Source organism: Bipolaris zeicola (genome assembly GCF_000523435.1).
Source record: "Bipolaris zeicola 26-R-13 unplaced genomic scaffold scaffold_281, whole genome shotgun sequence".
In the NCBI taxonomy this organism is placed as follows: Eukaryota; Fungi; Ascomycota; class Dothideomycetes; order Pleosporales; family Pleosporaceae; genus Bipolaris; species Bipolaris zeicola.
In genome coordinates, this window is record NW_006912330.1 from 1 (window position 1) to 27,588 (window position 27,588).

Below are 27,588 nucleotides of genomic sequence, written 5' to 3' on the forward strand. Positions count from 1 at the left end.
GTACGATAGGCTTGAAGCGCAAGAGTAATTCGGCCTTCTTGCTGGATTAGTATCGCGTTCTGTTGTTGAGGCATTGCCTTTCGTACGTGAAGTTCGCGATGCCAAGAAAAAGTGGCACACTCGGTGATGTGGCACGCTCGGTGATAGAATACGTTAGTATATATGAGAGTTTTAGACTTAACTCTGTAATTTCCTAACTACTATATCAAATCTTCTAATAACATAAGTATAATATTAATATTTGAATTCATTCCATTCATATAGACGTAAATATTTAAACCAGCGACGCAACCACGCTCTCTGCATCCCTCCTCGGCCCGTAATTTCTCAGGAAATGGCCGACGGGGAAGCAATCTTCTACCCGCTCCATACTCATCATGCTGCGTACGATGTAGCCCCTGCCCACGCGTATAGCGCGGATGTCGCTGCGGACCCACTGGATGGGCATGACGACGGCCATCATGTCGCCGAGGACGGACTCTTCCTCTGAGGCGAGGGTCGTGAGCGGGTTGTCTGCGTCCCAGAAGGACGCGGTATCTGAGTTGCGTTTTTTAGTATTGCGAGGTCTATCCAGCGACGACGGGGTAGACGAACCCGTGCCGCTGAAACTCGACATTTTGTATGCTTTGTTGTGGAGATTTTGGCGGCTGGTGGGCACGAGGGCTGGGGGGGTGGCTCCGGTGTATTTTGTCCAGAGGGCCTTGAGGCTGGGGAGGTTGACGGCGATGATGGCGGATTGTATTTCTAGGGCGCTGACGACGATCATGGTGCCGAGGATATAGGAGGTGTCGAGGGAGGGGGAGGGCGAGGATAGGCGGAGGAGGATGACGATGCGGCTGCAGGCGATGAGGACGGAGATGCCGCCGAAGCCGATGACGCAGAGGACGGCGATTTTGCGGCGCATGCGGATGTTTTTCAGGGCCCAGATGGTGGAGATGGGCAAGATTAGGATGTAGATGTCTACGAGGATGTTCTGGAGAGATGGGTGTTAGGTGGGTTGGAGAGAGATGAAGAGGAGAAGGTAGAGAAATGAAGACTGGAATGACTTACCAAAATGCAAGGGCCGAGGAGAAGAATCATTTTGTTGATGCATTGTGCATCGGAATGCATGCCTGGATGAAAGATTTCGTCAAATGGCATGCACTGGAAACATGCTACAAGGCTGACATTTGACGTTAGACTTTGCGGGTGCTCAGAAGGGTTGGTGTGACTTACACACTGGCAATCCATACAACGGTGTTTAATCCTACTCCGAAATAGACGGCGTGTCGAAAGGTGTCGCTATCAGGGGATAGACGAAGGTAAAATACGAGAAAAGCTAATTTGATCACCCAGTGAACAGAGTAGTAGAGGACTTCTTCGACGAATAGCCACTGATTCTTTTGGTCAGAAGACATCCCTTGAAGTTGCCTTGTAGTCATTCACTCTCACCTTAAGGATCTCGAGATGATGGTTCGTGTCTAGGGCTTCCATGTGACTACTCTTAGTTAGCACAACTTATCAATATGACTTTCATCCTCTGAGTATCTTACAGTCCACACCCCCAATACAAAAACATCTGCAGCACGCCCTGCTGTGCAAAACTAAAAGCCTAATCACCATCCTTCACGTTAGCTCTCCGTCCCAACCATCTTCTCCAATCAAAGACAAAACATACCAGAATAGCAACCGCAATATAATCATCCCACCCCCACGTCCTCAAAACAATATATCGACAATAAAACCGTAGCAGAATCGATAATGTGCCCACAAAGAATGTCGAATATGCAATCCCGTACGCAAGCGGCTGGATACTAGTACCCATGTCCATCATCATCATCGCAAGGCGGAAGCGGCAGCGGCAGAGTCCACGAGTCGATGCCAAACCCAGCCGACAAAGCGCATCTCTAATGCGAAGACAAGTTTTTATAAAAAAAAAAGAGTGGAAGAGGTGGGCTGGCCCGCAGTAAAATCAAGAGAAAAAACCTTTTTTGAACTGGCTGCTGGGTAGGATAACATATTAAAGCCCCCCTTCGTCACTTCTTCTTCTTCTACTACTTCTACATGATTGCTTTTGGAGTTTTTGACGTGTGCAATTGTTCATGTGTTGGGGCATATGGGTAAGTAAGGAGCCGTTTGGCTGCTGTGCGATCGCCCTCCCCCGTGGTGGGTTTGGAACAAGCGTTCGTAGGCTTGAGACGGCAATGGCGTTGTGGGGGCAAAAGAAGCAAATTGGTTGCGTTTCCGATGTGTCGGGAGAGGTGATTGATGGGTTTGTTTGTAATGCCGCAGACTCCCTCCCAAAAAAAAGGGGGGGGGCTTAGATTGTTTTTCATTGTCGTCGAGTATGTAGTTGTCTTGGGAAGTTTGGTGAGTGTAAGCACTGGACTTGTGAGGTTTGCGTCTGAGTGAACTGTTTCGAAACTGTAGAGATAGAGCGCGGGATAGGTTGTAGAATAAGGAGATGACAAAAGGGAATTGCGATTGCGTCTACAAGATGTGCTAAATCGTCGAATCCGCGAACAGAAAGATAGAAATCAACTACTCGTATACTTCTCATCTTTCTAGTTGCTAGAGAATCTCCTAGTTCGCAAACAACACCACCGCTACCAAACAAACTCCATTCGCCCATCCCTCCCCGCAAAAAGCAACTTCCTACCCGTGTTTGCATCTCGTTTCGCAATCCCAATAGGCCACCAGAACTCGCAACGTCAGGGCAAAAAACAAAAACAAAATTACACACGAGTAATTCAGCAAGGAGAAACATCCGTTGTTCCCCGATCTCAGTCACGAAACTTCTCCAGCGCTCGTGATTCTTTTGTCTACGCCCCGATCGCTCCAATGGCCACGACGATTATTCAAGATGAACGTCGGGCGTAGATTGCGAGACAGTCGGGCGAAAGCAAGGGTATCAATGTCAAACGGAATGTATTGAGGGTGATACAGGTTATGTGTGACAGGTATTGGTTTGGGCGAGGGCAAACGGGGGGGAAGGGAGCCAGGATATATTTAGACGACGCGTACGGTGGTACAAGTGATCGGGCGATGCAGATACTCGATGGCGAATGATGAGGGTGTTTTAGTTTAGCAGCGCAGAATCGTGTGTTTGTTCCGTGCAGATCGAGATTATCATAGCATGTCACGTTACGGAATATGGGTGAGGAACAAATCGTAGTACGACTAAAGCAGAGGTTATCAAAGCATGTCATTGTTCATTTTTTTTCGCTACAATACATTCAAAGTACAAAGGAAACATACATAGGTGTGATCTTATTAATCTCTTCTCGAACAAGCCGTCAGCTCTCAACCCCTTGAGACGTAGTTCTCAGTCATGACCTTGTCTAGTTCCCCTTCTGAGCTCTGGATGTGAATGTCCTTTTGGATTTTGATAATACCAGCGTCTCCCACTGAGATCTGGTTCGACATACGCAGTGAAATCCCACCTTGTCGGCACAGTTCCTCTTCAGACTCGGTAACAGTGAGCCCCTGGTCCGTCCGCGCGACACTTCCCCTGTGGCTCTTCCTCGCCCACTTGCCTGCACGCAGCTCTCTGCCCTCGGAGCCAAACGTAACAATATGGCCCCGCGACGAGAGTCTGTACTTTTTGTTGTTGGAATCGCTGTCGCCTCCAGGGCCCGAACCAGACGAGCTTCCGCCCATCATCCGGGTCCACAGGGGCTTGAGACTCGGCAGGTTGACTGCGATGACGGCGCATTGAATCTCGAGTGCGGCAATGATGACCATCTTGCCGAGTACCCAAGATGTATCTGGCGAGCGGAACAGCTCGAACAGAGGTATAAGCCGGAAACAAGCAATGATGACGGAACTGCTGCCAAAGGCCACAACGCCAATCACTCTGAGCTTGCGGGCCATAGACATTTGGAGGTGCCAGACTGTGCAGATGGGTAGAATGAGGATATAGAAGTCTGCAAGGATGTTCTATGTGACTATTATTAAGACTTCGTTGTTTGCGTCGGTAAAGGGAATGGAGGGCTTACGAGAACAGACGGCACAATAAGCATGGCAAGCCTATTGATACAGACGGCATTTGGGTGCGTGCCTGGGTGGAGAATTTCATCGAATGGGACACACTGGAAACATGCCATGAGCCTGGATTTTGTGTTAGCGAGACGTGAGTTATGTGTCTGCAAACGGCGGAAATACGTGTTTATGATCAAGATAGTACCGTTTATGACGCCGCCCATGTAAATGGCGATGCGAAAGGGCTTCCTGGTTGACAGGCGCAGGTAGAATAAGAGGAAAGCCGATTTGATTACCCAGTGTACTGAGTAGTAAACGACTTGTTCAATAAACAGCCACTATTTTGAATTAGAGAAGTCCACCGCTAATCGCATTTGAAAGCACGTACTTTGATGATTTGAAGCTGCTGGTGCGTGGTCAGTGTTGTCATGTGTCTGTGTCTCCAGTCAGCAATTAGTATGCAGTGAGCAAAGCAGGGACTATCATACAAACCACATCCCCAATATAGAAACATGTGCAGGATGAGTTGTTGACCGATGCTGAAGACCTGTAGTTCTTGCTGTTAGATGTGTCTTGATATCCACAGGAGTACCGTGCAGACCACGTACAAGAATCAGCACTGTGAAATGATCGTCCCATCCCCATAAGTGCAGGACACAGCGTCGACAGTAAAAGCGGAGAAAGATTGAAATAGTACCAAGTACAAATGTAATATAAGCAACGGCATACGCCAGTGGTTGGAGGTTTGATAGTGCCATGGTCTCAATATTGTGAGCTCTCAAACAGAAGTAGTCCACGACTCGAAGTGCGTGTATCGAGACACAGAATGGACTTCGCAGACAAAGTTTATATCCACCAGAGCCTAATTGCAGACTCTAAGTTCAGTCAGTCTTTGCTATGACGGTCGAGCTCCCGGGGAATGAAGGGGGCTTAGAAACCTCCTTGTCAGTGATCTGCCTTCTTCGATACCCGCGGACTCAGATCCATGAAATGCAGACGCATCAAAGCGTTCAGCAGTCTCAGATTCTCGTACCAAGCCGTATGACCGTTACGCGTTGCCCTCATTGGTACTACGCACTGATATCGGGGTATTTGAGCAGCATACTCGAAACAGGATCTTCGGTATGCTGTCCGAAAACAGAGGTTCAACTTGACAGTTGACATGCATCAGCGTTTTTTGACATTTGCCAGGTTCTAGGATGTAGAGATTTACGGCGTAACGGACGTACTGTGCACGCATACGTCGGAACGATCGTCTGGGAAAAGCTATCATACAGGGAGACTTTCTAAGCCCCCACTGTCTCACTGGGATGTCTCATGCAGAACCAGTCAGAGCTCGTTCCAGTGTTTGCCTTTGGCAACTATTATCTCCGAGCATCGATCGGAACTTTTTAAAGCTAACCCCGCAGCAATTGTTTGATGTCACCTGCGGCTTGCTTACTGCGTACGTATCCTTGGACGGGTGCAAACGCTACGCTTCCAGTCGCTGACACGCCTCAGGCCGTTGACAAGCCGTCAAACCCCTGAAACTGCTGATAGACCTAAAGCGGCCGACTCGGATCCGGATCCGGACAGACTTGAAGCGATGGAACGCAAACAACCATATGGAGATGTAAGGATCCTCAGTGCCCACCAAACGATCGAATCCTCCACGCTGGAACCTTTATTTCTGGCTGCCAATCAAAAATAGGCGGCCGAACAGGTTTCTCGACGAGTGACATCGCTCGCTTGATTCTCGTACAATCTTGCGTCTTTTTGAGTTTATTTGGGCGATATGAACGTTGTCTAGACCAAGATGATGATCGATGAGAAAGTCACGGACGAACTGCCGAGTTTGATACTATTGTCCGGCTACTTGAGACGGTATTGAGAAAACATGTTGGGTAGACAACGGGGCTTGGCATTGATGACTAGAAAGTTATGAATCGACTCACATGCATCGGTGACTTCCCCGTCATTCCCGCCTCCCCGACTACCGAAGCTGTACCGTAGTGTCGTAACACAGAGCTGTGATAGGTATGATCTACTACTACCCTTCGCAACTTCCACTCAGATCGGCGGCGGGGTTGGGACAGCCGTGTATACTTACTCCCGCCCAGCGTCTGTGGAAGAGGTTACGCGCATGCTCCTCGGCAATTATGCGAACGGCCATTTAAGTTTCTTTAGCGAATGCTATGGAGATAGATGGCGATAAGAGCCCGGCGGGTGCAAGAGGGGACATGTACCTGATTTAAGTTGTTTCAAGATGTTAGTTATATACAAGCAAGTGCTTCTAGTGGTCATAGCCTAGCTACTTCAAAAAGGAGTAGCAAATAGAAAACCTATAATTACCTGTAGTATACTGCTAATCTAGGTGTTGCCGCTTCAGGCTATCCGACATGTCCGGAGTCTTGTTCCTTGCTTCAGTCGGTCCTTTAGGAAACTTAGATACCCCGCAGGACTGTTCTCTGACAGGGATGCGTGTGCGACAGTTGTATCACCTTTACCAAGAGGAACCTAGTCTTTCAACTACGTCTAAGGACCCACCTTTGGCGCCTGCATATATGGAACATTGGCAGATATTGGTAAGTCTTACATGCGGGTGCACTGCTGCTCGTACTCAAGGTCGCATGGTGCTGCTCTTTCGTTTTAGTTATCAAGGAACGCAGCCCCAAATCATCAATCCTCAGAGCATTTCCAAAATTACTTCGTTCCCCATTCTTGTTAGCGTAACCAACCTTTGAGGGCTCTGGTGGCTGCAATGGAAGTCATTCAGGATGCTGCACACAATGCTGCCCAAATAGATGCGTTTCAGGGTGCTTTGGCAGCGGCCCTACTGGGCGTCGTTTTCCATCTTTCTATTCTTCCCATCGAGTTCGAGGTTATCATGGTCCACTTCATGGCAGCCTCTGTGGCCATCTTTTTTGGCATGATATATGTGTTCGGGATATTGAAGGCTCTGCTGTTCACCGCAAGCTTCAACACTGCATTACTAACCACCATCGCGATCTATCGATTAGTGTTCCACCGGTGCCGAAAATTCCCTGGGCCAGTTGCTGCTAAAGTGTCAAAGTTTCACGCAGCATGGATCGCGGCAAAGAACGTCCAGTACTACAAGGATCTGGAGAAGATGCACGAGCAGTATGGTGACTTTGTGCGCACTGGTGAGTAATTGTGTACTCAGAAATTCAGGAATGGGCGATTGCTGATACGAGCTCTAGGGCCGCGAGAAATTAGCATTCTACGCAGCTCAGCAGTTCCGATCCTGTATGGACCCGGTTCGGAGTGCCAGAAGTCAACATGGTATGACCAAACTGGGGGTGATCACCGAAAAGCCTCGATCCACATGACACGCGACCACAATGCCCATCGTCTTCGCCGTCGTGCTTGGGACCGTGGCTTCTCTATCAAAGGTTTGTACGGGTCTTCGAGGTATAGTGGTGTGTGCTGACGTTGAATAGCACTGAACATATACGAGCCACGTATCAAAGCCAAAGCAGACTTATTCAAGAGCCAGCTAGCCAACAAAGGAGAGGCATCCATGGATGCCTCAGCCTGGTCAATGTACTTCAGTTTCGATGTTATGGGCGATGTTGGCTTTGGAAAAGACTTCGACAACCTCAAAAATGGTGTCGAACATGTTGCCATCGAAGGCGTACATAAACACATGACCATGCTAGGGATAATGAGCCCCGTACCGTGGTTGCTGTATATCTTGAGTTCAATACCCGGAGCGGCGGCAGGTTATCTTGATTTCTTCTCCTTTTGTGCAGGCCAAATCCAGGAAAAACATGAGGTACGTTTCTCATCGCTGTACTGCACGAAGCTAGTGAATTGACAAGTTGTAGAGTTGGGATAGCGAAAAGTATCCGCAAGATGTGGTATCTTGGTTGCTGAAAGCCATCAAGGAAAAGGACGCTACGGCGCCCAAAACCGCAGCCGCACTCGAGGATGATTCAAGAGTGATGATCATTGCAGGGAGGTAGGAAATTCCAAGTCAAAAACAGAAGGCAGCAGCAGCTGACACAATAGTAGTGAGACGACTGCCACCACTCTTGCAGGAGCTCTCTTCTTCCTCGCCAAGTATCCCGAGAAGCAGAAAAAGCTTCAACAACTCCTTGACCAGACAATGCCAAGCGGATACGACGAGTGGTCATATGAAAAAGTAAAATCGGTTTCCTATATCGACGACGTTGTCAGTGAGACACTGCGACTTCGTCCTGCACTATTGACTGGCGGAGCGCGAGAAACACCGGTAAAGGGCATTACGATAGACAACACATATATTCCTGGCAAGACAAACGTGTTCATACCAATATCGCTTATTCAAAAGGATGCCAGATGGTGGCAGCAGGCCGAAGAATTTATTCCCGAGCGGTTCGGCGAAAAGAGGGCGGAGATGGCAACTGACAAGGCACCGTATATGCCTTTCTCTCTAGGTAAGTGCCTCAATGCAATGATGACAGTTGTAGATGTCAGTCAGCTAACATACCCAAAGGTGCGTACAGCTGTCCCGGAAAGACCCTGGCCTACATGAGCTTGCGCATCTCGCTTTCCATGATTACGCAGAATTTCGACGTGTCGTTTGCACCGGGTGAGACAGGAGAAGCTTTCGAAAATGAGATATTGGATACGTTTACTGTAACACTGCCGCCCCTTCAATTACGGTTTACTCCGCGGGAGAAGGCTTGAATATGCGGGGGAGTGCGTATATATTCCGATCGTTTCTTGCGGACGTGCTCACCTTCGGGGATAGTAATGTGATTGAATAGTTGGGTCGAGCAAGAATTACTGCCAATTGAAGCAATTCATGTGCATCTGGTGATTGCTTTGCAGATGGGTACGGGGAGCACGAAAGCTCAAGAGGCGGTCAAAGGCGACTACGGGCTCCGAGGAGTCTCTGGTTTTAACTCTTGAGCGGTTGTGACAATCAGATGCCGCCAAGGCCACTGTATGTGTATGTACACATGTACAAATAGGGACGCTTCATTAGCTTGTAAAATTATTCAACGTGTATTTTCAAGAGCACATTTCATGCCGGGCTGCAGTGTAATGAGTGACTATGATCAGATGTGCATCGGTGCGTACTGGTACATGTATAGCAATAACGGCTGACTGTTGATCGTGGACTTGCTCTGCAAGCCGTTGCGCAGAGTGGGCGGTGGGGAAGCCGGATACTGCACACCCTCAGAGACAGGACGTTGGCCTTGTGACGATGCGGACATGGATGGGGCCGCATCAAGCTGCAAGATCGACGCGGGATGACTTCGACGTGCGACGGCCCGCTCTGCACCACACTCGCCACAGTGGAACGCGTCAGAATTTTGACATGTGACAGCAGTGAGAGGAACAGTCGAAATGGCAGTGAAGGACGAGGAGGCAAGCGGACAGTGACATTGTGGGGTCTTGGTCGCAAGCAGCGGCCGGGCAAGTGGACAAGTGTTGAGGGTCCGTTGACGATGCTCATGCGCCGCTGGAGGAATAGTGTCAGTGCATTCAATATGGATCCAGTACACGAGCGGCAGAAGTGCACCGGGGTCATGGAGGCCATTGGCTGTGATAGGCCAAGGAGCCGATGGTTCTCCGTGCATGGCGGCTAGCCGTGAGTCGAGCTGCGAGCTTGTGGCTGCACGAACGGTCGCGTGGCCCAAGAGTCGGTCCCATCCAAGGGTGGCCAGGTCGTAATTATGCAGGGCGCAAAGCATGGTTGTCGCGGGCCTGAATTTAAGGGAGTTGGAGGACAAGTCGAGGACAGCGAGGACGATGACAGCGACGAAGCTGCGTGCTGAACTGTCACCACCACTCTGGCTAATGTACTGACCCATGTCCATTGCCCAGCCACTGCCACGCCCCTGGCTCATCGCAGCATGTAGGCATAATGGCCCTTGGCAGTCATTTCCCGTGCGAAGCGCTGGGTGCATGAAGCGGCGGAGAGCGTGATTGGGTGCATGGTTGATGAACGGCCTCGCTCTCTGAGGTGGGCAGCGTGGAGAAGAATTGAATTTGGGTCTGGCCATGGACTCGACTAGAGCAATTGCAGGCTAGGGGCGAATGGAGGAGGCAAAGGCCGCGAGCAGTGGGCCCGCCAGGACGAGCGGCCCTGGGCGTGGTTGGCTGCTCGGGAGTTGGAGCATGAGCTGGGCGGTGCAGCCATGAGCGCAATGGGAAAAGCAAACAGGGCGACAAACTGCAGCCAGCCGAGGGGTGGCACCAGAGGGCAGCAGGTTGACAGGCGAGCGAGGTCGTGGGAGTGAATTGGCGGTTGCTGTGGAGCTTTGGCGCTGATGACGGTGAAAGACGGCGTCCTCATTTCCGCCCGCGTTAGTGTTAGCGAACCAGCCTCATCCCAAGTAGCGGATCCAAGCTCCCCATCGCCCTTTCCCTCCTCGAACGCCCTCGACGAGATAGCGACTTCCCCAGCTGCGCGACCACCGTGACTGCGCCTTCCATCTCGAGCCCTAACGAGCCGATCGAGCAGTCGCGACCCGCCCCTGTTGCTGCCACGAGGAAGCAGCGGCCCACGACAGCGACCACAGCGACAGCGACTGCAACGAGAGAGCGCACCCCAGCCCGCCCTCAGCTACATACGTCTGTCTCTCCCCCCCCCCACACACGACACGACGCTCCAGACACCTCTCGCTCCGCTCTCGCTCTCGCCCTCCTCTCCTCCCCGTCCGTCTTTCTCCCTCTCTCCATCTCTACACCCCCCTTTGGTCTCCCGCGCGCCCTCTCTCTGCCTGAGGCTGTCGACGCGCTGAAAACTATGAGCGCCGAACCCGCGCAGCCCTCTGCTGACGCATCTGCCGCCAACGGTACGTTCTTGACCCGGCCCAGGGCTCACGCCGGTCAATCTCCCTCCGACGCGATAACTAACCTTGACCTAGCTGCCATCGCCCCGAATTCCATGCTCAACGTGCCCCAGTCTGGTCCCCAGTCCACCGACAACCACACGCCCAACATCGGCCTCAGCGGCGCAACCACTGCAGCAGACGCTGAGAGCATAGGACGCGGCTCCAAGCGAAGCCTCATGGGCAAACGACGGGCTGGCAGCACGGCGAGCAGCAAACGCTCTCAGCCGCGTGCTGCCCCATCAGAGAAGACCGAGCAGCCGCCCCCGCTGCCCGCTACGGCCGACCGCCCTGCATCGACGAGGAGTAAGACGCGCAAGGGCGGCTTGCTGTCGTGCCTGCCTTGCTTTGCACCCAAGGAGTCCCGCCTCGCCGGCGACTCGGCCCCTACGGAGAATGTCAAGCAGGCCCAGAAGGTGCCTGCAGGGCGCACATCGCAGTCGACGCCCGTCAAGAAGCAGGAGCCGACCATCGCCGAGTCAAGTAAAACCGACTCCAAGGAGCCCCTCGACGAAAAGACTGGAACTGAGACATTGGGTTCGAGTCTTGGCGACAAGCCTAGTCATGGCGATGGAACCACCGAGCAGCCGCCAGTCGAGGATAGTCCTCAGCTGGTGACGAGAAGCTCATCCCAGAGACAGCAAACAGAAGCAACCTCGCCCCCTCAACCCGGCACATTACAAACTGGTCATCCTCAGATAAGCATCACCAACCCCACGCCGGCCGCCACGCCAGTCTTGCCCCGCCCATCCGCAGAACAGCAACGCATAATAGAGGACCAGACCGAAGAGCAGAAGCAGATCGACAGCGACATTGAAATGCGAGATGTGCCGCTTTCGTCCCACGAAGTTCCGCACCAGGCCGACGCAGCCGACGCTGACGCTGAACCCGAACAGCCCAAGGTCGATTTGCCTCCTCCGCCGCCACTAGCTGAGAGACAGGTCGCTGTGCAGGAGCAGGTTGCGGATGCGGGCGAGGCACCAGAGGAGCAAAAGTACCTTTTGGGACCCATTGCACCCAGGTTCCAGGGTAAAAAGTGTTTGGTTCTTGATCTCGACGAGACTTTGGTCCACAGCAGCTTCAAGGTATGTCATTAAGATCATGGTATTTGCTCCTATTTACTGATTCAATGTAGATTCTGCACCAAGCAGACTTCACGATTCCTGTGGAAATTGAAGGCCAATACCACAATGTCTATGTCATCAAGCGACCGGGCGTTGACCAGTTCATGAAGCGTGTGGGCGAACTGTACGAAGTGGTGGTTTTTACAGCATCTGTTTCCAAAGTACGTGGCTGCATTGTTTTGTTCCGGCAATTCCGCTAACGAGAGTAGTATGGTGATCCCCTCCTCGACCAGCTCGACATTCACGGCGTTGTTCACCACCGACTTTTCCGCGAAAGCTGCTACAACCACCAGGGCAACTACGTAAAGGTGAGAATATGAGCATAAAGTCAGGTTCCAATCAGACGCTAATGCCCCTGCGCAGGATCTCTCACAGATTGGCCGCGACCTCAAGGATACCATTATTATTGACAACTCGCCCACTTCCTACATCTTCCATCCGCAACACGCCGTCCCCATCAGCAGCTGGTTCTCTGACGCACACGACAACGAACTCCTCGACCTGATACCGGTGCTTGAGGATCTCGCTGGCCAGCAGGTCAGCGACGTCAGTCTGGTGCTTGACGTGGCTTTGTAAGCATGCTCGAGACGATCATTACGAAAGAGGATACCCTTTGCGCATACCCTTCTCATCGCGCCGACATAATCACTTTACTTCGGGCGCAAACCGTAGGATGCAATACCCCTACCTATTCCACTCTGTACCTTGTAATCAGCTTTTAATGTGCATAAAAAGCGGCTCAGTGCGTGACGGCTGTACAAGCCGCCGTGTAAGACCGTGCTAGTGTCACATTGCACGCCCCATTTTTCCCACCACCGCACGCGCATGTTCTGGGGCGATGCCCCTCAACCACACCATTTCCAACCATTGACACTAGGCTGGCGCGCACTACCTCGACTTTTGCGCACAAAAAACAGGAGGACCGGCGCACAACGGCGTCCCTTTGGCTTGAAGAGCCACGAAAATCCACAGTAATATTGGCACATACCCCCCTTTTTTTCAGCATATGCGACGCCTGGCCTCTCTGAGGTCTTGTAGTATCTACTATCAGTACCATTTCCTTTGTACGTTTTGTGTTATTCTTTTCTTGGTTCTGCATTGCTGGCGGGAACAGGCAAGGTCTATTCATCCCCACGACTGGAGCGTGCTTTGATGCCCCTCGTAACTCTCAGTTTTGTTTTTCCTCCTGTTTTTGTATGGCGAGGCTGAAGCGCAAGGTGCCTGCAGACGCATCCAGATGCCAGTAGGGGCCGTAGAAGTTCAGATAGTCAACAATACCCCTTCTATTTGTCAACCCACAGATTGGCTGCCGCGGCGTTGCGTCATGCATATCGTGAACCATGTGAGAGCCAGGGCATACCTGATCGCTGGGGCTTGCACATGCAATGACGTTGGATGCTGGATGGAACCCTAGGCTTGGCATTCACATGCTGCCCGCCGCCGTTGGAGCGTGTGCACAGCCACTCATCACGCGTCCCGCCAAAAGTGACACACGATGCTACAGCTACTAGTCGAATGTACCTACACCTAGCCCCACGACAACATCGCAGCAGCAGCTTTGTCGCCACACTCAGGAGGAACGGAGCGGGAGGCTTTTCGGGTATTTAGTCCGTCACCAAACACGACAGAGTAGGTTTGGGCTCGTTTGTTTGCTGCTCTGCTCCACCGTGGCTGCGACGTCGCTTGGCCTCCTCGTCCCTGTGCCCTGTCTCTCCTCTCTTCTCCAATATACCACTCACAGTCTTGCGGTGCATGGCTTGGTGATACAACGCCCACACTCACCTTCCTGTCTGTGTCTTGTTACGTTCCCCTCGCCATGGAAAAATACAGCCAATTTCGCGATAAAGGTGCGTCTACAGAATCCATGCAGTCGACCGTCACCACTACCACTACCACTACCTAATTCCCCTTCAAGTAGCGCTTCCCGCTCTGATCGCAGACTTTGATTCCGAATGTACTTGCTTACAGTTCAGCACAGGCACTGCAATTGCGCCTTTCCTCCCCGTACCACCCCCGCCGGTCGGCATCCTCTGGCGTCCGATATACCTCTTCCTCTTCTGTGTCCGCACACCTTTCGTCATTGCCTTCTCGCTTTTGTACTTCTTTGGCCTTGAGTTCATACCGGTGGGCAGAAGGCTCAAATATGTGGTACTGTGGTTGATGCTAGGAATTCCGGGAGTGTGGTGGGTGGACTTGCAGGTTGATGGGGTCAAGAGAGGGTACGTTCACTTGCGTGCAAAGAATTGAAGTTTACCAGAAGGTCTCATAGTTTTGAGGGCATGCTAGCTAAAAAAAAACGTTGCAGACAACTAAACTCAGCCAAAAACCATCTGCCTAAGGCTGGCACCATTGTCGCTTCATCCTTTACTTCGCCTCTCGACCCGCTCTACCTTGCGGGCATCTTCCAGCCAATCTTCACAAAGTCCTATCCGCACCTTTGCAAGGTCGAGCGCATAACTCTTTTCCGCGCCATCTTGCTCGCCTTCTCGCCACCTTCCTTGACTCCACAAGATCCGTCCAAGCTCGTCACGCTCAAACAACTCATTAGCGAAAACCCCGACAGGATCATATGCGTCTTCCCAGAAACTACTACAACAAACGGAAGGGGCATTCTACCGTTGTGCCCTAGTCTGCTAAGCGCCGATGGTAAGACCAAAATCTACCCTGTCAACCTCAGGTACACACCGCAGGATGTGACCACCCCTGTCCCTGGTGGTTATTTCTCTTGGTTCTGGCGTCTTCTCAGCAAGCCATCGCATCAAATGCGTGTCCGTATTGCTTCGCGTGTGTACAATACCTCAAATCAAGATTCTCCGGCAAAAGCGACATCAGATTTGCACAAGAACAAGGCAACGACTAGTGGCTATGACGCAAACATTTTCGAACAACCCGATTTCAAAGATGGATTCATTGGAACAAACGGCGGGGCTGGAGACGGTATGGATGTTGATGCTGGCGGTGCCGATGACGGCCATGAAGTCAGTCCTGAAGAACAAAAGGTGCTCGAGCGGGTTGCCGAGGATCTTGCGCGCTTGGGTAGAGTAAAGAGGGTGGGTCTAAGTGTTGAAAAGAAGATTGAGTTTCTGAAGGTGTGGGGTAGCCGAAGGAGATGAAGAGACCAGTCGCAATCTGGTGAACGGGTAATTTATTTTGAATATCCGATGTATGGTGATATGTGGATTAGATCGAGCTTGGTAGCGTTATACTTGCACATCATTTAGTTCTAATATCATCAATATGTTAGTATTTAAGTATTATATTCTTCGGCGATGCTTACGCTGTTGAAGCTTCACCAGAACGCCAAGGACTGTCTTAAATTTTGAAGTCGTGACGGCGATTGGGATAGGTATCAGACAAGAGGTGGGGCGATGCTTGCTTTGAGATTCACAGCCGGTACGTAGTCAGACAAATCTGAGTGCTAACTGTCCGGTGAAACGATGGCATTCGTCATCGTGCTGGACCCTTGCTTAGGCAGAGCTTAGCTAGTAGCCTAGCCACCCACAAGGTGAGTACATTGCTTGCATACTTACTCAACTCCACACTAGGAACACCGCCTTCTAGAACATACCTTTGTTGCCCAAAATCTCAGCCTTTTTTTGCTAACACTCGACTCGCACCATACAACTACCGTCGCCCTACCTTCCTCTCCACGTCCAGTGTATGATGGCTGAGCCAAACTCTGCCCCGCATGCCGAAAGCGACCCCGCAACCACGACCGACGCGAAGGAGACGCGTGATCAGGACGCGGATGAGCAGAAACCACGAGATAGCAACGGCTGGGATGGGAAGCTACGAGTAGACAAGATGACGCTCACCGACGAGCCAAGAGATCCACACGCGCAAATATTGAGTGATCCAGAGGTATCAGATGATGAAGGACCCCCGCCAGAACAGCTGGCTGCAGATGAAGACCTGTTGGACGATGTGCCGGACGATGAAGAAGAGATCGAGCTAGTGCACTGCAAGATTTCGGATATGTCGTCATTGCGACTAGAGAGGTTCAAGCAGATGAAGGTATGTCGCTCTTGGGATAGGGATACAAACAAGACGGTCTAACATCGCAGCGTCTCTGCCTTCGCCAAAACCGAATAGAAAGTATTGCGATACCAGAAGAACTCGCAACGAGCCTTACAGAAGTCGACCTCTATGACAATCTTATTGCGCACATCAAGGGCCTCGATGCCTTTACTGAACTCACGTCGCTCGACCTGTCCTTCAATAAGATCAAGCACATCAAGCGACTAAACCACATGACAAAGCTCAAGGATCTATATTTTGTGCAGAACAAGATTGGCACCATAGAGAACTTGGAAGGCCTCACCAATCTGCGACAGATTGAGCTGGGCGCAAACAGAGTACGGGAGATTCAGGGTCTGGAGACACTGACTGGGCTGGAAGAGTTGTGGTTGGGAAAGAACAAGATCACCGAAATCAAGGGCTTGGATACGCTTACGAACCTCAAGATTTTGAGCATACAGTCGAACCGGCTGCGGTCCATTACGGGGTTGGAGAAGCTCGTCAACTTGGAAGAATTGCATATCTCGCACAATCTTCTTACAGAATTATCGGGGCTAGAGAACAACGTCAATCTCAGTGTCATTGACATCAGCGCGAATCCCATCGAACATCTCGGAGGACTCAAGGGTCTCAAGCACCTTACCGAGTTTTGGGCGAGCAACTGCAAACTGAGCGACTTTGGTGAGATCGAGCGGGAGCTGAGAGATAAGGAGGAACTGGAAACGGTTTATTTCGAAGGAAACCCTCTGCAACGGGCGCAGCCAGCCTTGTACAGGAACAAGGTCCGACTTGCGCTACCACAAGTTGTGCAGATTGATGCCAGTAAGTCTTACTTGTTACATGTCTCTCTAGAATCCGGAGAACTAACGTTGTGAAAGCGTTTGTGAAGCAGGTATAGCATACTCCGAGGCGGCAGCGTAGACGACTCTGGGTTTCTGTGGTCATGCAAGTGTGTTCACTTAGACGGATTGTTCTTCCGCACGCAAATACATAGATGGTAGGCATATCATGGACATTGGCATTGGCACGGCGCGTTGGCGTTGGGCGAGATATTTGATAGCGTACATAGTATACGGTGGGGATACCCAATGAATGAGCGAACGGATGAATGGATGAATGAGGCTGGTTGCCCTGCCGAACGTCATGCAGGCTCGCTGGTTGTACAGGTTGACAGAGAGTACCGGTGCTAAAGCCGAGTATGGTCTAGCGTGTGGTTACGGGGAGGGTGGGTCGCGCCTTCTATGTTTACCGTCCGAGCGCAACCCAAACACTGGATATCACAACTCCCGCAGCATCACCGCAGCCGCCTCTGGACGCGCCAGTGCTGTTGACCGCGACGGAGCATGCTTTGTTGATATCCTTCTTTCGTTAGACTTTTGCCACGCATCACACCATGGAGTCCGCCAACGAGAACGCTGTGGGTATCCCTAGAGCCATCCCCTGGCCCGTTCATGTCTAATCTAACGCATTCTAAGGGTAGCACCAAACGTTCAGGAATCAAGCCGCCATCGACATTCTCCCACATCCCATCCTCACCCACTCGCGCCCTCGGTGAATTGCACGAGTCCACTACCAACGTGCGCAGCGCAATGCCCATCCCTACCGCAAAGCACAAGCCCTCTGGCTGTACTCTACCCCTCGCCACACCCCCAGAGGCACACTGTTTACTGACCACGACAGTGCCCGAGCCGGCCTTCAAGCAACGGAGGACACTGACTGAGCAAGCCCCCGAACCCGCCTCGCGAAGGCTACCCGCGCCCTCCAAGATCGCCAATGGCGTCAAGTCCGCTGTCGCTCGCAGCATGGCCGCCTCGACCTCGCGCACAATGACCAAATCGACAGTCAAGAACACATCTGTATCTGCCTACGCAAGCAGTGTCGGCGCTGTTCCCAGACCCGCCCCAACCACGAGGCCGAAATCGGCCTATGGCCAAAGTACACACACTAGGAGCAAGTCCTACCACCAGGGATCCCGCCCTGCAACGTCAATGATGAATCGACCAGATGACGACGACAGTGAACAAGCAGAGCGCAAAGGTGTGCAACCATTTCTTATCTCTTCAGTCCCATTCGCCCATGTCACAGTATCTAGAGGGATGTTTTCAGTCTCTAAGCAGCGCACAACTCCCTCAAGTGATTTCCAAGTACAGCCTGTTCGTGTGCCAGAGTCCCCAACAGTTTCTTCTCCTTCCACCTTTCGCCCCATCACTCCAGTCATTGAAGAGCCCGTCGTGACCGACTATGATGTCATCTGCACTGGACTTGGAGCGCTCAATCTAGTCGCATCCAAGGCAGAGAGGCATGAAAGTCGGACCGGACGCGGAATGGCTTCTGACAACGGAACAAGCTCCTTTCTTAAGCCAAAACTTCCTTTGTCACAACTTCCTCAGCCGGTGCAGACACCTGTGCGGTGGCGTGAGCAGCAGCAACAGATAGATCAATCACCCTACTGGCCCATGTCAATCACGCCGAGGCGATTACAGTCAGCACCATTTCTAAACCGTTTTACTAACGATCGTTGTCCAGATTTCTACAATGAGCGTATGGAGGCCATGGAACGCGACTTTCGCTCCTTCAAGGAGAAGATGGAGATGGATGTGCGACAAGCTACTGACTACAAGGAATCAATTCAGCAGCTCCAAGGCCGAGTTACCGAGCTCGAAACTATCCGCGCACGCCTGGAGATTGTGAACAAGGGGCTCGAGACGGAACTCAACGATAGTCGTACTAGTCTCAAATCAGTCAAGATGGAACTGGAAATGGCCCAGCAGAAACACACATATGAAGTTGATGACGTACGACGGAGGCTGCGCAACGAAGTTGAAGACTTGGAATCGCGACACCGAAAAGACACAGACCGGTTGGAACGGGAACGAGATGAGGTAGAAAGAAAGACACGTGTGGAATTCGAGGCACGGATCGACAAGTTATTGAAAGAGCATGAGGAAGAGATCCAGGTGCTGCGCAAGAAGCTCGACTCGGACTCTGAAGCGGAGCGGAGCAGGCGCGCACAAGAGGCCCAAAAGATTGAGGAAGAGTATGCTTCCAAACTCCGAGCTGCCGCTCTAGATGCAGATGTCAAGCAACGTGAAGCACAACTCCTGCAAGGCGAGCTCACCAATGTCAAGTCAGAACTCGATCGCGAAAGAACCCTCAAGATTGGCCTCCAGAACCAACTAACAGAAGCAACGTCCCTCAACCTTACACTGGAGGCAGCGAACAAGGCTATGAAAGAGAAGATTAACTTTCTCGAATCTGACAGCCAGGCACAGTCGTCCGCCTTCAACGACCTTCACAAGAGAATGCAAGATGCCATTGAGGCGGCGGAAAGAGCACACGACAAACTCCGACAAGAAGAGACATTGCGCCGAAAGCTATTCAACCAAGTCCAAGAGCTTAAAGGCAACATCCGAGTCATGTGCCGTGTACGGCCAGCCCACGCTACCGAGAGGGACCCGGCGCAGATTGCCTTCCCTGACAATGATACCGACAGCAAGGAAGTTGCCATTACCGGTCCAAGCAAACAGAGCGCGACTGGCAAGGATATTACTGCCTCATACTCGTACTCGTTTGATCGTGTGTTCGGTCCGACGTCCCAGAACGGAGAGGTTTTCGAGGAGATTAGCCAGCTTGTACAGAGCGCTCTCGATGGCTACAACGTGTGCATCTTCTGTTACGGTCAGACCGGCTCTGGAAAGACACATACCATGTCATCAGCTGACGGTATGATTCCGCGTGCCACAGCCCAGATTTGGGATGAAGCGCAGCGACTGCAAGAAAAAGGCTGGCGATACACAATGGAGGGTTCGTTCATCGAGGTCTACAACGAAACGTACAACGACTTGCTTGGTCGGTCAGAAGACCTGGATAAGAAAAAGGTCGAAGTCCGACACGACCCTGTAAAGAAGCAGACTAACCTGGACAACGCCGTGAGTGTAATGCTGGATGGCCCTGGCCGTGTCGAGGAGATTCTCGAAACGGCTAGCAAGAACAGAACTGTGGCTGCTACAAAAGCCAACATGCGATCAAGTCGAAGTCACTCAGTCTTCATTCTAAGGCTCGTTGGCACCAACGATATCACAGGTGAACGGAGCGAGGGAACACTCAACCTGGTTGACCTTGCGGGATCCGAGCGACTCGAGCACTCCAAGGTCGAAGGCGCGCGCCTGAAAGAAACACAGAACATCAACAAGAGTCTGAGCTGTCTTGGCGATGTAATCAACGCTCTCGGGTCGGCAAAAGAAGGCGGTCACATTCCGTACAGAAACTCAAAGGTATGTGTGGGGAGAAAACATTGTTTGCATTGTATATTTGTGTACTAACGAACTATGTCAGCTTACCTATCTCCTCCAATACTCGCTGGGCGGCAACTCCAAGACTCTCATGTTCGTCATGGTTAGCCCGCTCCAGGCGCACTTGCAAGAGACGATTACCAGTCTCAAGTTTGCGACAAAGGTGCATAATACGCATATCGGTACTGCGAAGAAGCAGACCAAGACTTCTTCGTGAGAGTGAGGTCTTGATGAATTTGTCCTTTTTCGTTTTTTATGTTTTTTCGGTGTGTGAACAATGGGCTGGAGTAATGGAGAGACTGGTGTGACTTTTGTTTACCCGCCTCCTTTTTGGGTTGGATTGGGTTTTTGGGACTGAATGGGGACACGTGTGGAAAGGCGGGGGGGTTTTATACACATATTTTCCCATGTGTTTCTTGGCTTTGTCTGGTTGGTTGTCTACTTACTAGCTTGTCAAATTGGCCAAGTAAAGCGCGGAGCGACTTTTGAAGTGCTCAGGTCGTTTGTGGGGGTTTTTTTGTTTCCTCGGTATTTCTTTTTTTTCATCTTCAGTTTTTTTTATAAAGATTCTTGCGGCTGGACACTACTTGCGATGTACATAAGTAGTGGCAGCTCATGGGCGAGTTTGCAGAGTAGAATGACGCTTGTTTTTGATTTGTTTGTATTTGATGTGTTCTGTTTTGCAAGTTGCTGGATACCCTGGGTTCTATTCAAGCCATGTCACTTCTCAACCAAAATGTAGACAAAAAAGGTATGAATCAAAAGAGATGAAGTGTATATATATAACTCAATCATGACCATGGCGCTAACCCAGACACCTTGCTAGCAAAAGCCCGGTTTCGACAGACGGACCAAAAACGAACAAATCAAGTACGCATACACAAGGGCAGTCTCGCTTGATCATCATACAAACTCCTGCTTTTGCCCTGTCCATGCTTGCTCTCTCCCCCCTCCACTCCCTAATCAGAAAGATGCCTCGGCGGTACGCGCGCCCCTTCAACAGCGTCTATCCAAACAATGACATCTTTCACGGCAAAACAACTACTAGTATCGTTGAGGCTAATCGTCTAAGATTTCGCATCTTGGAAATCAAGATCGAGCTTCCTCAAGTTCAAGCTCGAGCTGCCTGATACGCTCGTCCTTTTCGCGATCAGAAGGCTCAGAGTTGGTAACCTTTGCCTTGAGCTGGGCGACTTCTCGCAGCAGGATGGCAATCTGGTCGGATTGGTCCGACATGACCCTGTTTTGCTGCTCGAGTTGAGACTTGATGTCGCCTAGTGCGTCACGGAGAGCGGATGCAGGGCCACCGGAGCTAGCTGCGGCAGAAGTGGATGCAGCTGCAGGTGCGGTAGAGGGGCTAGCCGTGGTCGCGGACTTGGACTGAGTGGGGGTAGCAGTTTGGCTGGAAGATGGTCTTGCCGGCTCGGGTTCCTTGGTCATGACAGGGCCCCTGGTCTTTTCTTCTTGACGTGCAGCAGTGAAGTTGCGGCGGTCTGCAGGCTTGGGAATTTCCTCGAAGCTGGACGCGCTCTCATCGTCGGAAGCGTTATCCTTGTCTGCGTACTTGGAAGCAGCTGAGGCCATAGAATCCTTGTTGTCCTTCATTGAAGGTGGGGGCCCGCGGGAAGCTAGCGGCGCATGTGTGGGCTCGGGCGCAGCCTTGGGTTGCTCCGTCTTGACAGGCGCGGATTCGGCAGTTGTTGGCCTGGAAGGCTTGTAGTCGCTCTGCACTTCCTTGGGCGCATCACCCTCGTAAACACTCTCGAGCGAAATCTTAGGGGGCATTGCTGTCTTGCCGCCGAACCACTCCTTGGCAGAGACACCAGGCTTGAGGCCATTGGTGGGTGGGTAGATATCGCTCTGGAACATTTCCGATCGGCGGGGCACGATGAAGGATACGGGCTCGATGTAGGAATCGTTGACCGTCTTGAAGCAGCGAAGGACTTCGTTCTCGTGCAGGTTGATACCGCGCTTGGGGAGGAAGGCAATACCACGCTGGGGCTCGCCAGACTTGTACTCTGAGAGGTACTCAAACTTGTCGTTTTCGTATTCGTAGTACCGAATGTTGCCGTCACTGTCATGGTCAGTGGAAAACTCAAAGAACAGACGAAATACACATACCCCTTGCCAGCAAGATACAAACACTGGGTGCCGTCGTCCCAGAAAGGCATGCAGACACCAGAAATGGAGTCAAGAATCTGGAAGCCGCCAATAGGCTCACTGGGGTTGCGTGGGTCCCAGAGACCAAGTTGACGGTCGCTCATCTTGGAGAAACCAGTGGTTGCAATGCGGTCCGTCTCGCCCATCCATACAGCGCGGCTGTTCTTGGCGCCAGGATGTCCGGGAACCTCCTGTGCAGGCCTTTCCTGACGCACATCCCACACGCGCAACTTCTTGTCTCGGCTGGTGGTGACGAGGAGCGATCCGTCGGCGCTCCAGGAAAGCGACTGGACAATGTCGTTGTGCCTGAGCGAGAGCTGGGGCGCGCCAGCCTCGACATCCCAGAGCTTGACGGTAAAGTCACCAGACGCACTGGCGAGGACGTTCTCGGCCGCGGTGTTGAAGAGGACGTGGCCAACTTTCCTAAACAGGGGGTTAGGGCATGGCTTTGAACGGAAGCGCTCAGTCGCACCTCATGTGACCGCTCAGCCTGGCAACAGGAGCAACATCGGCGGGCTCCTCAGCGTCAGTGTGCAGTGTGAAGCCCTCGGGCACCTTCCAGATGAAGACCTTGCCGTCGTCCGAGGCTGAGGAGATGAGCGAGTCATTGAAGGGAGACCTGTGGGCAGTTAGTGGTGTGTACGACACTCCTTGTCTCGGATACGGGCGTACCAGTCAGTGTCGAGGACAGCGGCTGTGTGTCCGCGGAAGAGAGGCAGTTGGTCGGGAGCTCTGCCGCGCTCGTTGATGGGGATGACGGCAAAGGCGCCGCCGCCGCTGGCCTCCCAGTTGACTGAGATGTATTCGGGGTTTGCCTAGAGGGCGTCAGAAGGCGTGTCGTCGTGGTCGCGTGGGCATGGAGTGTGGGCTGACCTTGATCAGGTTGGTGTCCCAGGCATTCTTTGTGATGCGCAGGTTATCGTAGCATTGTTCCTGTTGACGGGTCAGCAGGGATAGACATGGATTCTGGAGGTTATAGCTAATGTACCTTCTTGGTGCCCTTGCCAAAGACATGGCCTGCATAGCTGTTGTTAGCATAACAAGCTGAGCTGGGGCTGGGCATCAACACTGACGGTACTTTGAGGCGCGCACGAATCGGCCTGCCATTGCGAGATGTTAGGGCCGGGGAGGTAGAGGTGGTAAGAATGAGGGACTCTCAGGCCTCGGGGTGGTTGAGTGAGCAGAAGAGGCGCTTTGTTTGAGAGGGGAGAGGGAGGATGCAGGGCAGTGCAGTGAATGGGCTGGCGAGCGCGTGTTTCGCCCTGGAACGCAGTCGCCCGTCGTCAGCGTCTTGGCAGGTGGACCCTCATCATCCCTGGTCGCTCTACCTGTCCACCTCCACCGCGCTGCAGCCCCCCATGCAGCCAACGGTCGCTTCGCCCGCTGCCAAACTGCATGTTCGCAGCATGATCCCCAGCCAGCCGCACCCTCGAATACCCTCTGTCCTACCCGGGCGGTTTCGTCTGCCCGTCTGATGTCGTGTGTCGGGCGTGGATACAGTTGCAAGTCTACCCTGAGTATCTTTCTTCTCAATGGGCTCCGGTCTGGCCTGTTCGAATATGCACATAGCAGCAGCCGAGTCTTCAGGTTGCTGCGTGGGCTTCGACCAAGAGTTTGCATGCACTCGAGTGTGCAAAACAAAGTCCTATTCACCAGTGTGCAGCCAGGGTGAATGAACTAAGCCTTGTCTTGTCTGGTACACCGCAAGCCAAATTAGTAGCTAATATGGTTCGAGCACAGTTACCACTCGACGGATGTTGCCCCTTTTCCTGTCAAAGACCGAGATTTGACATTGTCAGTGTCTGTTGATGCAAATTGGCCAGAATTGGCTAGACACTTGAAGCATTCATCCCAATTCGTATCAGGGATTTCTGAGAACTCTGTTGATTTGGTTGCCGCCATTGACTCTGACCTGTAGAAATATCAATAGAGGGCCTCATTTTGATTGTTGGTGGGCATGAAGGCAAGACGACCGGTGGATACCCCAGCCTCACATAGACAACTAACTGTATAGACAGAGACCATCAATCGCATACAAGGACCTTGATGGGGAAGCATGGGAATGAGATGATTGCCTGAAACAGTTAGAACGTTGGGCTAACACCTCCCTAGTCACTGTGGCTTGGCAGGTACACAGTACATACATACCTGCATCATACTTTGGTGCATATGTACCCAGCGTCTGCCTATTCTGATCAAGTACCTCGCGATTTGCTTGGTGGCAGCCATAAATTATACACACGGGTGTTCAATTAAAACTACTCCCGGTGGCATTGCAGAGGCGCAAACACAGCCAGCGTGTTATTAGTCTAATTCCCCAAGAAGCCGAAAGCGTCAGACCTCGGCCCACGGAGGTAGCGCCGCCATGAGTAGCAGCCACGACAAGACTGCGGAGAAGCATAAGCAGCTCTCTCTCTCTCTTTTACCTGATCCTGCCCACATTCCCTGACCCTCCAACCTACCACAAAATATATACCAACCATTGCCGCCATGTCTGACGAGGAAAAGAAACCAGTCGACGCGCCCGACGCAACCGAAGCGCCAGAGGCCAAGGAAGCCGTCGACAAGATCGCAGAGGCAGCGCCGCCCGCCCGCCCAAGCAGCATTAGCAAGATGGGCTTACTTGCGGGTGTGAAAAAGGCCGACGAGACTATCCTGAGGTTGAACAAGTAAGTCACTGGTCGGTACCGTAACATGCGCATCATGAGCTAACGACGGCAGACTGCTAGCTTCCCCAGGCGGCCTCTCCGCATTCCTCTCCACATTCAACTACACCCTCTACATCCTCGCCTACGCCCAGACAAAATCTCCCGCCGTCTCCGCCTTTGCTACGAGGCTGCTCTCCCTCATTCGCCCAGCATGCGATGACAGAAAGATACCCGCCACTACCCTCGTCGACAATGGCACCGTCCCGCCCGTTGCCGCCCTCGCCGTCCTCATCTCAAAAACGCGCACAACCCTCCGTCTGACGGGCACCCTACCTCTCTACGCATGGTTGCGCTCCCTCGCCTCGGGCCCCAAGCCAGGCACAGACGTCGTCTTGCATAGAATTGCTACGCTCCAGGCTATGAGCTACTTTGTTTACCAACTGCTCGAAAACATTTCTCTTCTCGCCGACTCGGGCGTCGTCTCTCCCCGCGTCATCTCGGTACTCAACCGCGGCGACCCCAAGACTGCGCGTCTGTACCTGTACGCCTACCGCTGCTGGCTCGGCGGTGTCTCGTGCGACTTCCTCCGTCTGATGCGCGAGTGGCAGATTGAAGGCCGCAGGAGGCTCACCCGCCAGCAAATGGTCGCCGAGGGCAAGGCAATCGCAGAGTATCAGGATGAGGAGGACAAGAAGTTTGACAAGAGGTGGTGGACCGACTTCGTCATTGCCAGCGCTTGGTTCCCCATGGCACTGCACTTTAGCAGTGCCAGCGGTGGTATTCCTGGCTGGAACCTAGGCATTATGGGTGCTTGTGGTTTGATTGCCGGAAGCACCAGGATGAAGGCTCTTTGGGAAAGTACGGCATAAAGTTGCTCGTAAGCACGGTTGATTATCTGGGAACTATTGGTGCAGGTCATTACATTTTTTCGTTGCTTAGAATTTGACTTGGCCGGATTACACAGAGTCCGCTTACTCGGATCTTTTTGCTTCCTTTCAGCGTTGTTCCTATACCAATACGCAATCCGTCAACCATGTGCATTCTTCATCTTAAATTGAGACATGCATAAAATCTTGTATTGCTCACTCTTGTGTCTAAAATATACAGCTGCAGTCTGGTAGTTCCAGAGAGAGAAAAATGCTTTCAGAATCGGATGTTGTGTAAAAAAAAACAATCACAAAAGACTAGTAACTAGTTTATGATGAGCATCAAATGTACAGCTGTATCCCCGCCACACTTGGCAGCCTAATTAAAGCAAATATCTCAAGCACACGGGCATCTTCTCAGAAGCTACTGACGTAACAACACTATCAGCTGGCTGACTTAATAATTGAAATCACATCTCAGGTATAATCATCTTACCGTCACACTACATCCAGACCGCCAGTTGACCACCAGTGCATTAACCTAGCTATGCGAATAACGGCACCACATGATCCGCTGACACTTATCGGAATTTATGGACATGAAAAAATGAAGAGAAACAGGGAGTACGTGTATGAGTTTTACCGTGCCGGCAGTCACTGTAATAATTTACTTATAATTTTATTTCTCAGTTTGGTGGTCACAAGTTGAACCGGAATGAAGACGGGATACCACACACTACGAAACATCAATCTTCTATCAACATTAACCAGCCGCATACTAATTTCCAAGTCAACAAATATACTGCAAACAGATGAAACTTGCTATATCTCTGTATAACCATCCCAACTAAAAATAGCACTATCTTCACAAAATACAACTCACCTCCAGCATACATACAGTGATACTAAGCCTACCGGAAGATTTACCAAAAGTTAGGGCAATACAGTCAATCTTTACATCATCATCACGCACACATTAATGTTTCTACGCCCCAGTTACACGAGCTATCATTCTTTCCGTTGAGAAAGTATCCTATATATCCTCGAGACCCCGATATTGCAATTCGCATTTACGCAAAAGACGAGCCATCTAAAATCTCCATAGAAACGAGTTGGGTCAAGAATCGTACTAACTCCTCTCGCGATATCATGCTCATTTGTTACCGGCCATCGAAATTACTCATCAGCGATTCGATATTCGGGCAAGCCCGCCTCAAAGCCTCGGGACGACCGGATACTGCTACTCTTTTCAGTCCTCAAATTCTGGCACCTTCATTTGTATTCGTTAAGGACCAGGAAAACAAAAACTACTCAAATAACAGCTCGGACTCGACTGACTGCCCTCTTCTTGCTAGAATGGGGGTTGTAAACAAACGGTACTCAGTCGATCTTCCATTTCCCCTTTGTTCAAAAGACGATAAAAAGGTACTCGAAGAATATGTTTTTCTGACTCTCTAAAAACAAAATAGAGTGCTTTTCATATACAGGTACTTACACTATCCCCCCCCCCACCCTTTCAGGCCCCCGGCTACGCTCGCACATCTACGCCTGGGCCCGCTCGTCGGATTCCTCAATGAGGAACCGTACACCTTGCCTCGCCCTGGACTCATCGTGGAGACCTTTTTCGTCTAGCCAAGGCTACTACGACTTTTCTTGTTAGTTAGCGCGTTCATAAGGCGTTGATCGACGGCTTG

The 27,588-nt window shown here is 51.7% G+C and overlaps 11 protein-coding genes across 11 annotated transcripts; 6 read left to right on the plus strand and 5 right to left on the minus strand.

Moving 5' to 3' along the window:
- Positions 1–274: 274 nt before the first annotated feature.
- COCCADRAFT_41087 (uncharacterized protein) lies at positions 275–1,810 on the minus strand (the record flags this gene model as incomplete). Its single annotated transcript, XM_007719112.1, has 6 exons — positions 275–973; positions 1,051–1,162; positions 1,216–1,373; positions 1,432–1,477; positions 1,533–1,591; positions 1,658–1,810. The coding sequence occupies 6 exons, from the start codon at positions 1,808–1,810 to the stop codon at positions 275–277; spliced, it is 1,227 nt and encodes a 408-aa protein (XP_007717302.1).
- A 1,472-nt stretch (positions 1,811–3,282) lies between these two features.
- On the minus strand, positions 3,283–4,718 carry COCCADRAFT_109303 (uncharacterized protein; the record flags this gene model as incomplete). The annotated part of the gene is made up of 6 exons (XM_007719113.1): positions 3,283–3,918; positions 3,978–4,089; positions 4,144–4,298; positions 4,349–4,394; positions 4,449–4,507; positions 4,569–4,718. 6 exons carry the CDS (start codon positions 4,716–4,718, stop codon positions 3,283–3,285), a joined length of 1,158 nt encoding a protein of 385 aa, XP_007717303.1.
- A 1,982-nt stretch (positions 4,719–6,700) lies between these two features.
- On the plus strand, positions 6,701–8,631 carry COCCADRAFT_109280 (uncharacterized protein; the record flags this gene model as incomplete). Its single annotated transcript, XM_007719114.1, has 6 exons — positions 6,701–7,103; positions 7,161–7,352; positions 7,401–7,735; positions 7,788–7,921; positions 7,975–8,378; positions 8,438–8,631. 6 exons carry the CDS (start codon positions 6,701–6,703, stop codon positions 8,629–8,631), a joined length of 1,662 nt encoding a protein of 553 aa, XP_007717304.1.
- A 374-nt stretch (positions 8,632–9,005) lies between these two features.
- Positions 9,006–9,800, minus strand: COCCADRAFT_9235 (uncharacterized protein; the record flags this gene model as incomplete). The annotated part of the gene is made up of 1 exon (XM_007719115.1): positions 9,006–9,800. The coding sequence occupies one exon, from the start codon at positions 9,798–9,800 to the stop codon at positions 9,006–9,008; it is 795 nt and encodes a 264-aa protein (XP_007717305.1).
- A 902-nt stretch (positions 9,801–10,702) lies between these two features.
- Positions 10,703–12,487, plus strand: COCCADRAFT_109290 (uncharacterized protein; the record flags this gene model as incomplete). The annotated part of the gene is made up of 5 exons (XM_007719116.1): positions 10,703–10,751; positions 10,824–11,872; positions 11,923–12,072; positions 12,121–12,219; positions 12,275–12,487. 5 exons carry the CDS (start codon positions 10,703–10,705, stop codon positions 12,485–12,487), a joined length of 1,560 nt encoding a protein of 519 aa, XP_007717306.1.
- Positions 12,488–13,727: 1,240 nt separating this feature from the next.
- COCCADRAFT_9237 (uncharacterized protein) lies at positions 13,728–15,024 on the plus strand (the record flags this gene model as incomplete). The annotated part of the gene is made up of 3 exons (XM_007719117.1): positions 13,728–13,758; positions 13,890–14,130; positions 14,217–15,024. 3 exons carry the CDS (start codon positions 13,728–13,730, stop codon positions 15,022–15,024), a joined length of 1,080 nt encoding a protein of 359 aa, XP_007717307.1.
- Positions 15,025–15,571: 547 nt separating this feature from the next.
- COCCADRAFT_109282 (uncharacterized protein) lies at positions 15,572–16,803 on the plus strand (the record flags this gene model as incomplete). Its single annotated transcript, XM_007719118.1, has 2 exons — positions 15,572–15,925; positions 15,976–16,803. The coding sequence occupies 2 exons, from the start codon at positions 15,572–15,574 to the stop codon at positions 16,801–16,803; spliced, it is 1,182 nt and encodes a 393-aa protein (XP_007717308.1).
- A 518-nt stretch (positions 16,804–17,321) lies between these two features.
- Positions 17,322–20,437, plus strand: COCCADRAFT_9239 (uncharacterized protein; the record flags this gene model as incomplete). Its single annotated transcript, XM_007719119.1, has 4 exons — positions 17,322–17,345; positions 17,404–17,554; positions 17,609–20,202; positions 20,264–20,437. 4 exons carry the CDS (start codon positions 17,322–17,324, stop codon positions 20,435–20,437), a joined length of 2,943 nt encoding a protein of 980 aa, XP_007717309.1.
- A 36-nt stretch (positions 20,438–20,473) lies between these two features.
- COCCADRAFT_109304 (uncharacterized protein) lies at positions 20,474–20,629 on the minus strand (the record flags this gene model as incomplete). The annotated part of the gene is made up of 1 exon (XM_007719120.1): positions 20,474–20,629. The coding sequence occupies one exon, from the start codon at positions 20,627–20,629 to the stop codon at positions 20,474–20,476; it is 156 nt and encodes a 51-aa protein (XP_007717310.1).
- A 680-nt stretch (positions 20,630–21,309) lies between these two features.
- On the minus strand, positions 21,310–23,487 carry COCCADRAFT_109301 (uncharacterized protein; the record flags this gene model as incomplete). Its single annotated transcript, XM_007719121.1, has 7 exons — positions 21,310–22,294; positions 22,342–22,803; positions 22,853–22,999; positions 23,053–23,195; positions 23,254–23,313; positions 23,369–23,397; positions 23,454–23,487. The coding sequence occupies 7 exons, from the start codon at positions 23,485–23,487 to the stop codon at positions 21,310–21,312; spliced, it is 1,860 nt and encodes a 619-aa protein (XP_007717311.1).
- Positions 23,488–24,870: 1,383 nt separating this feature from the next.
- Positions 24,871–25,897, plus strand: COCCADRAFT_109305 (uncharacterized protein; the record flags this gene model as incomplete). The annotated part of the gene is made up of 2 exons (XM_007719122.1): positions 24,871–25,049; positions 25,102–25,897. The coding sequence occupies 2 exons, from the start codon at positions 24,871–24,873 to the stop codon at positions 25,895–25,897; spliced, it is 975 nt and encodes a 324-aa protein (XP_007717312.1).
- Between the last annotated feature and the right edge of the window lie 1,691 nt (positions 25,898–27,588).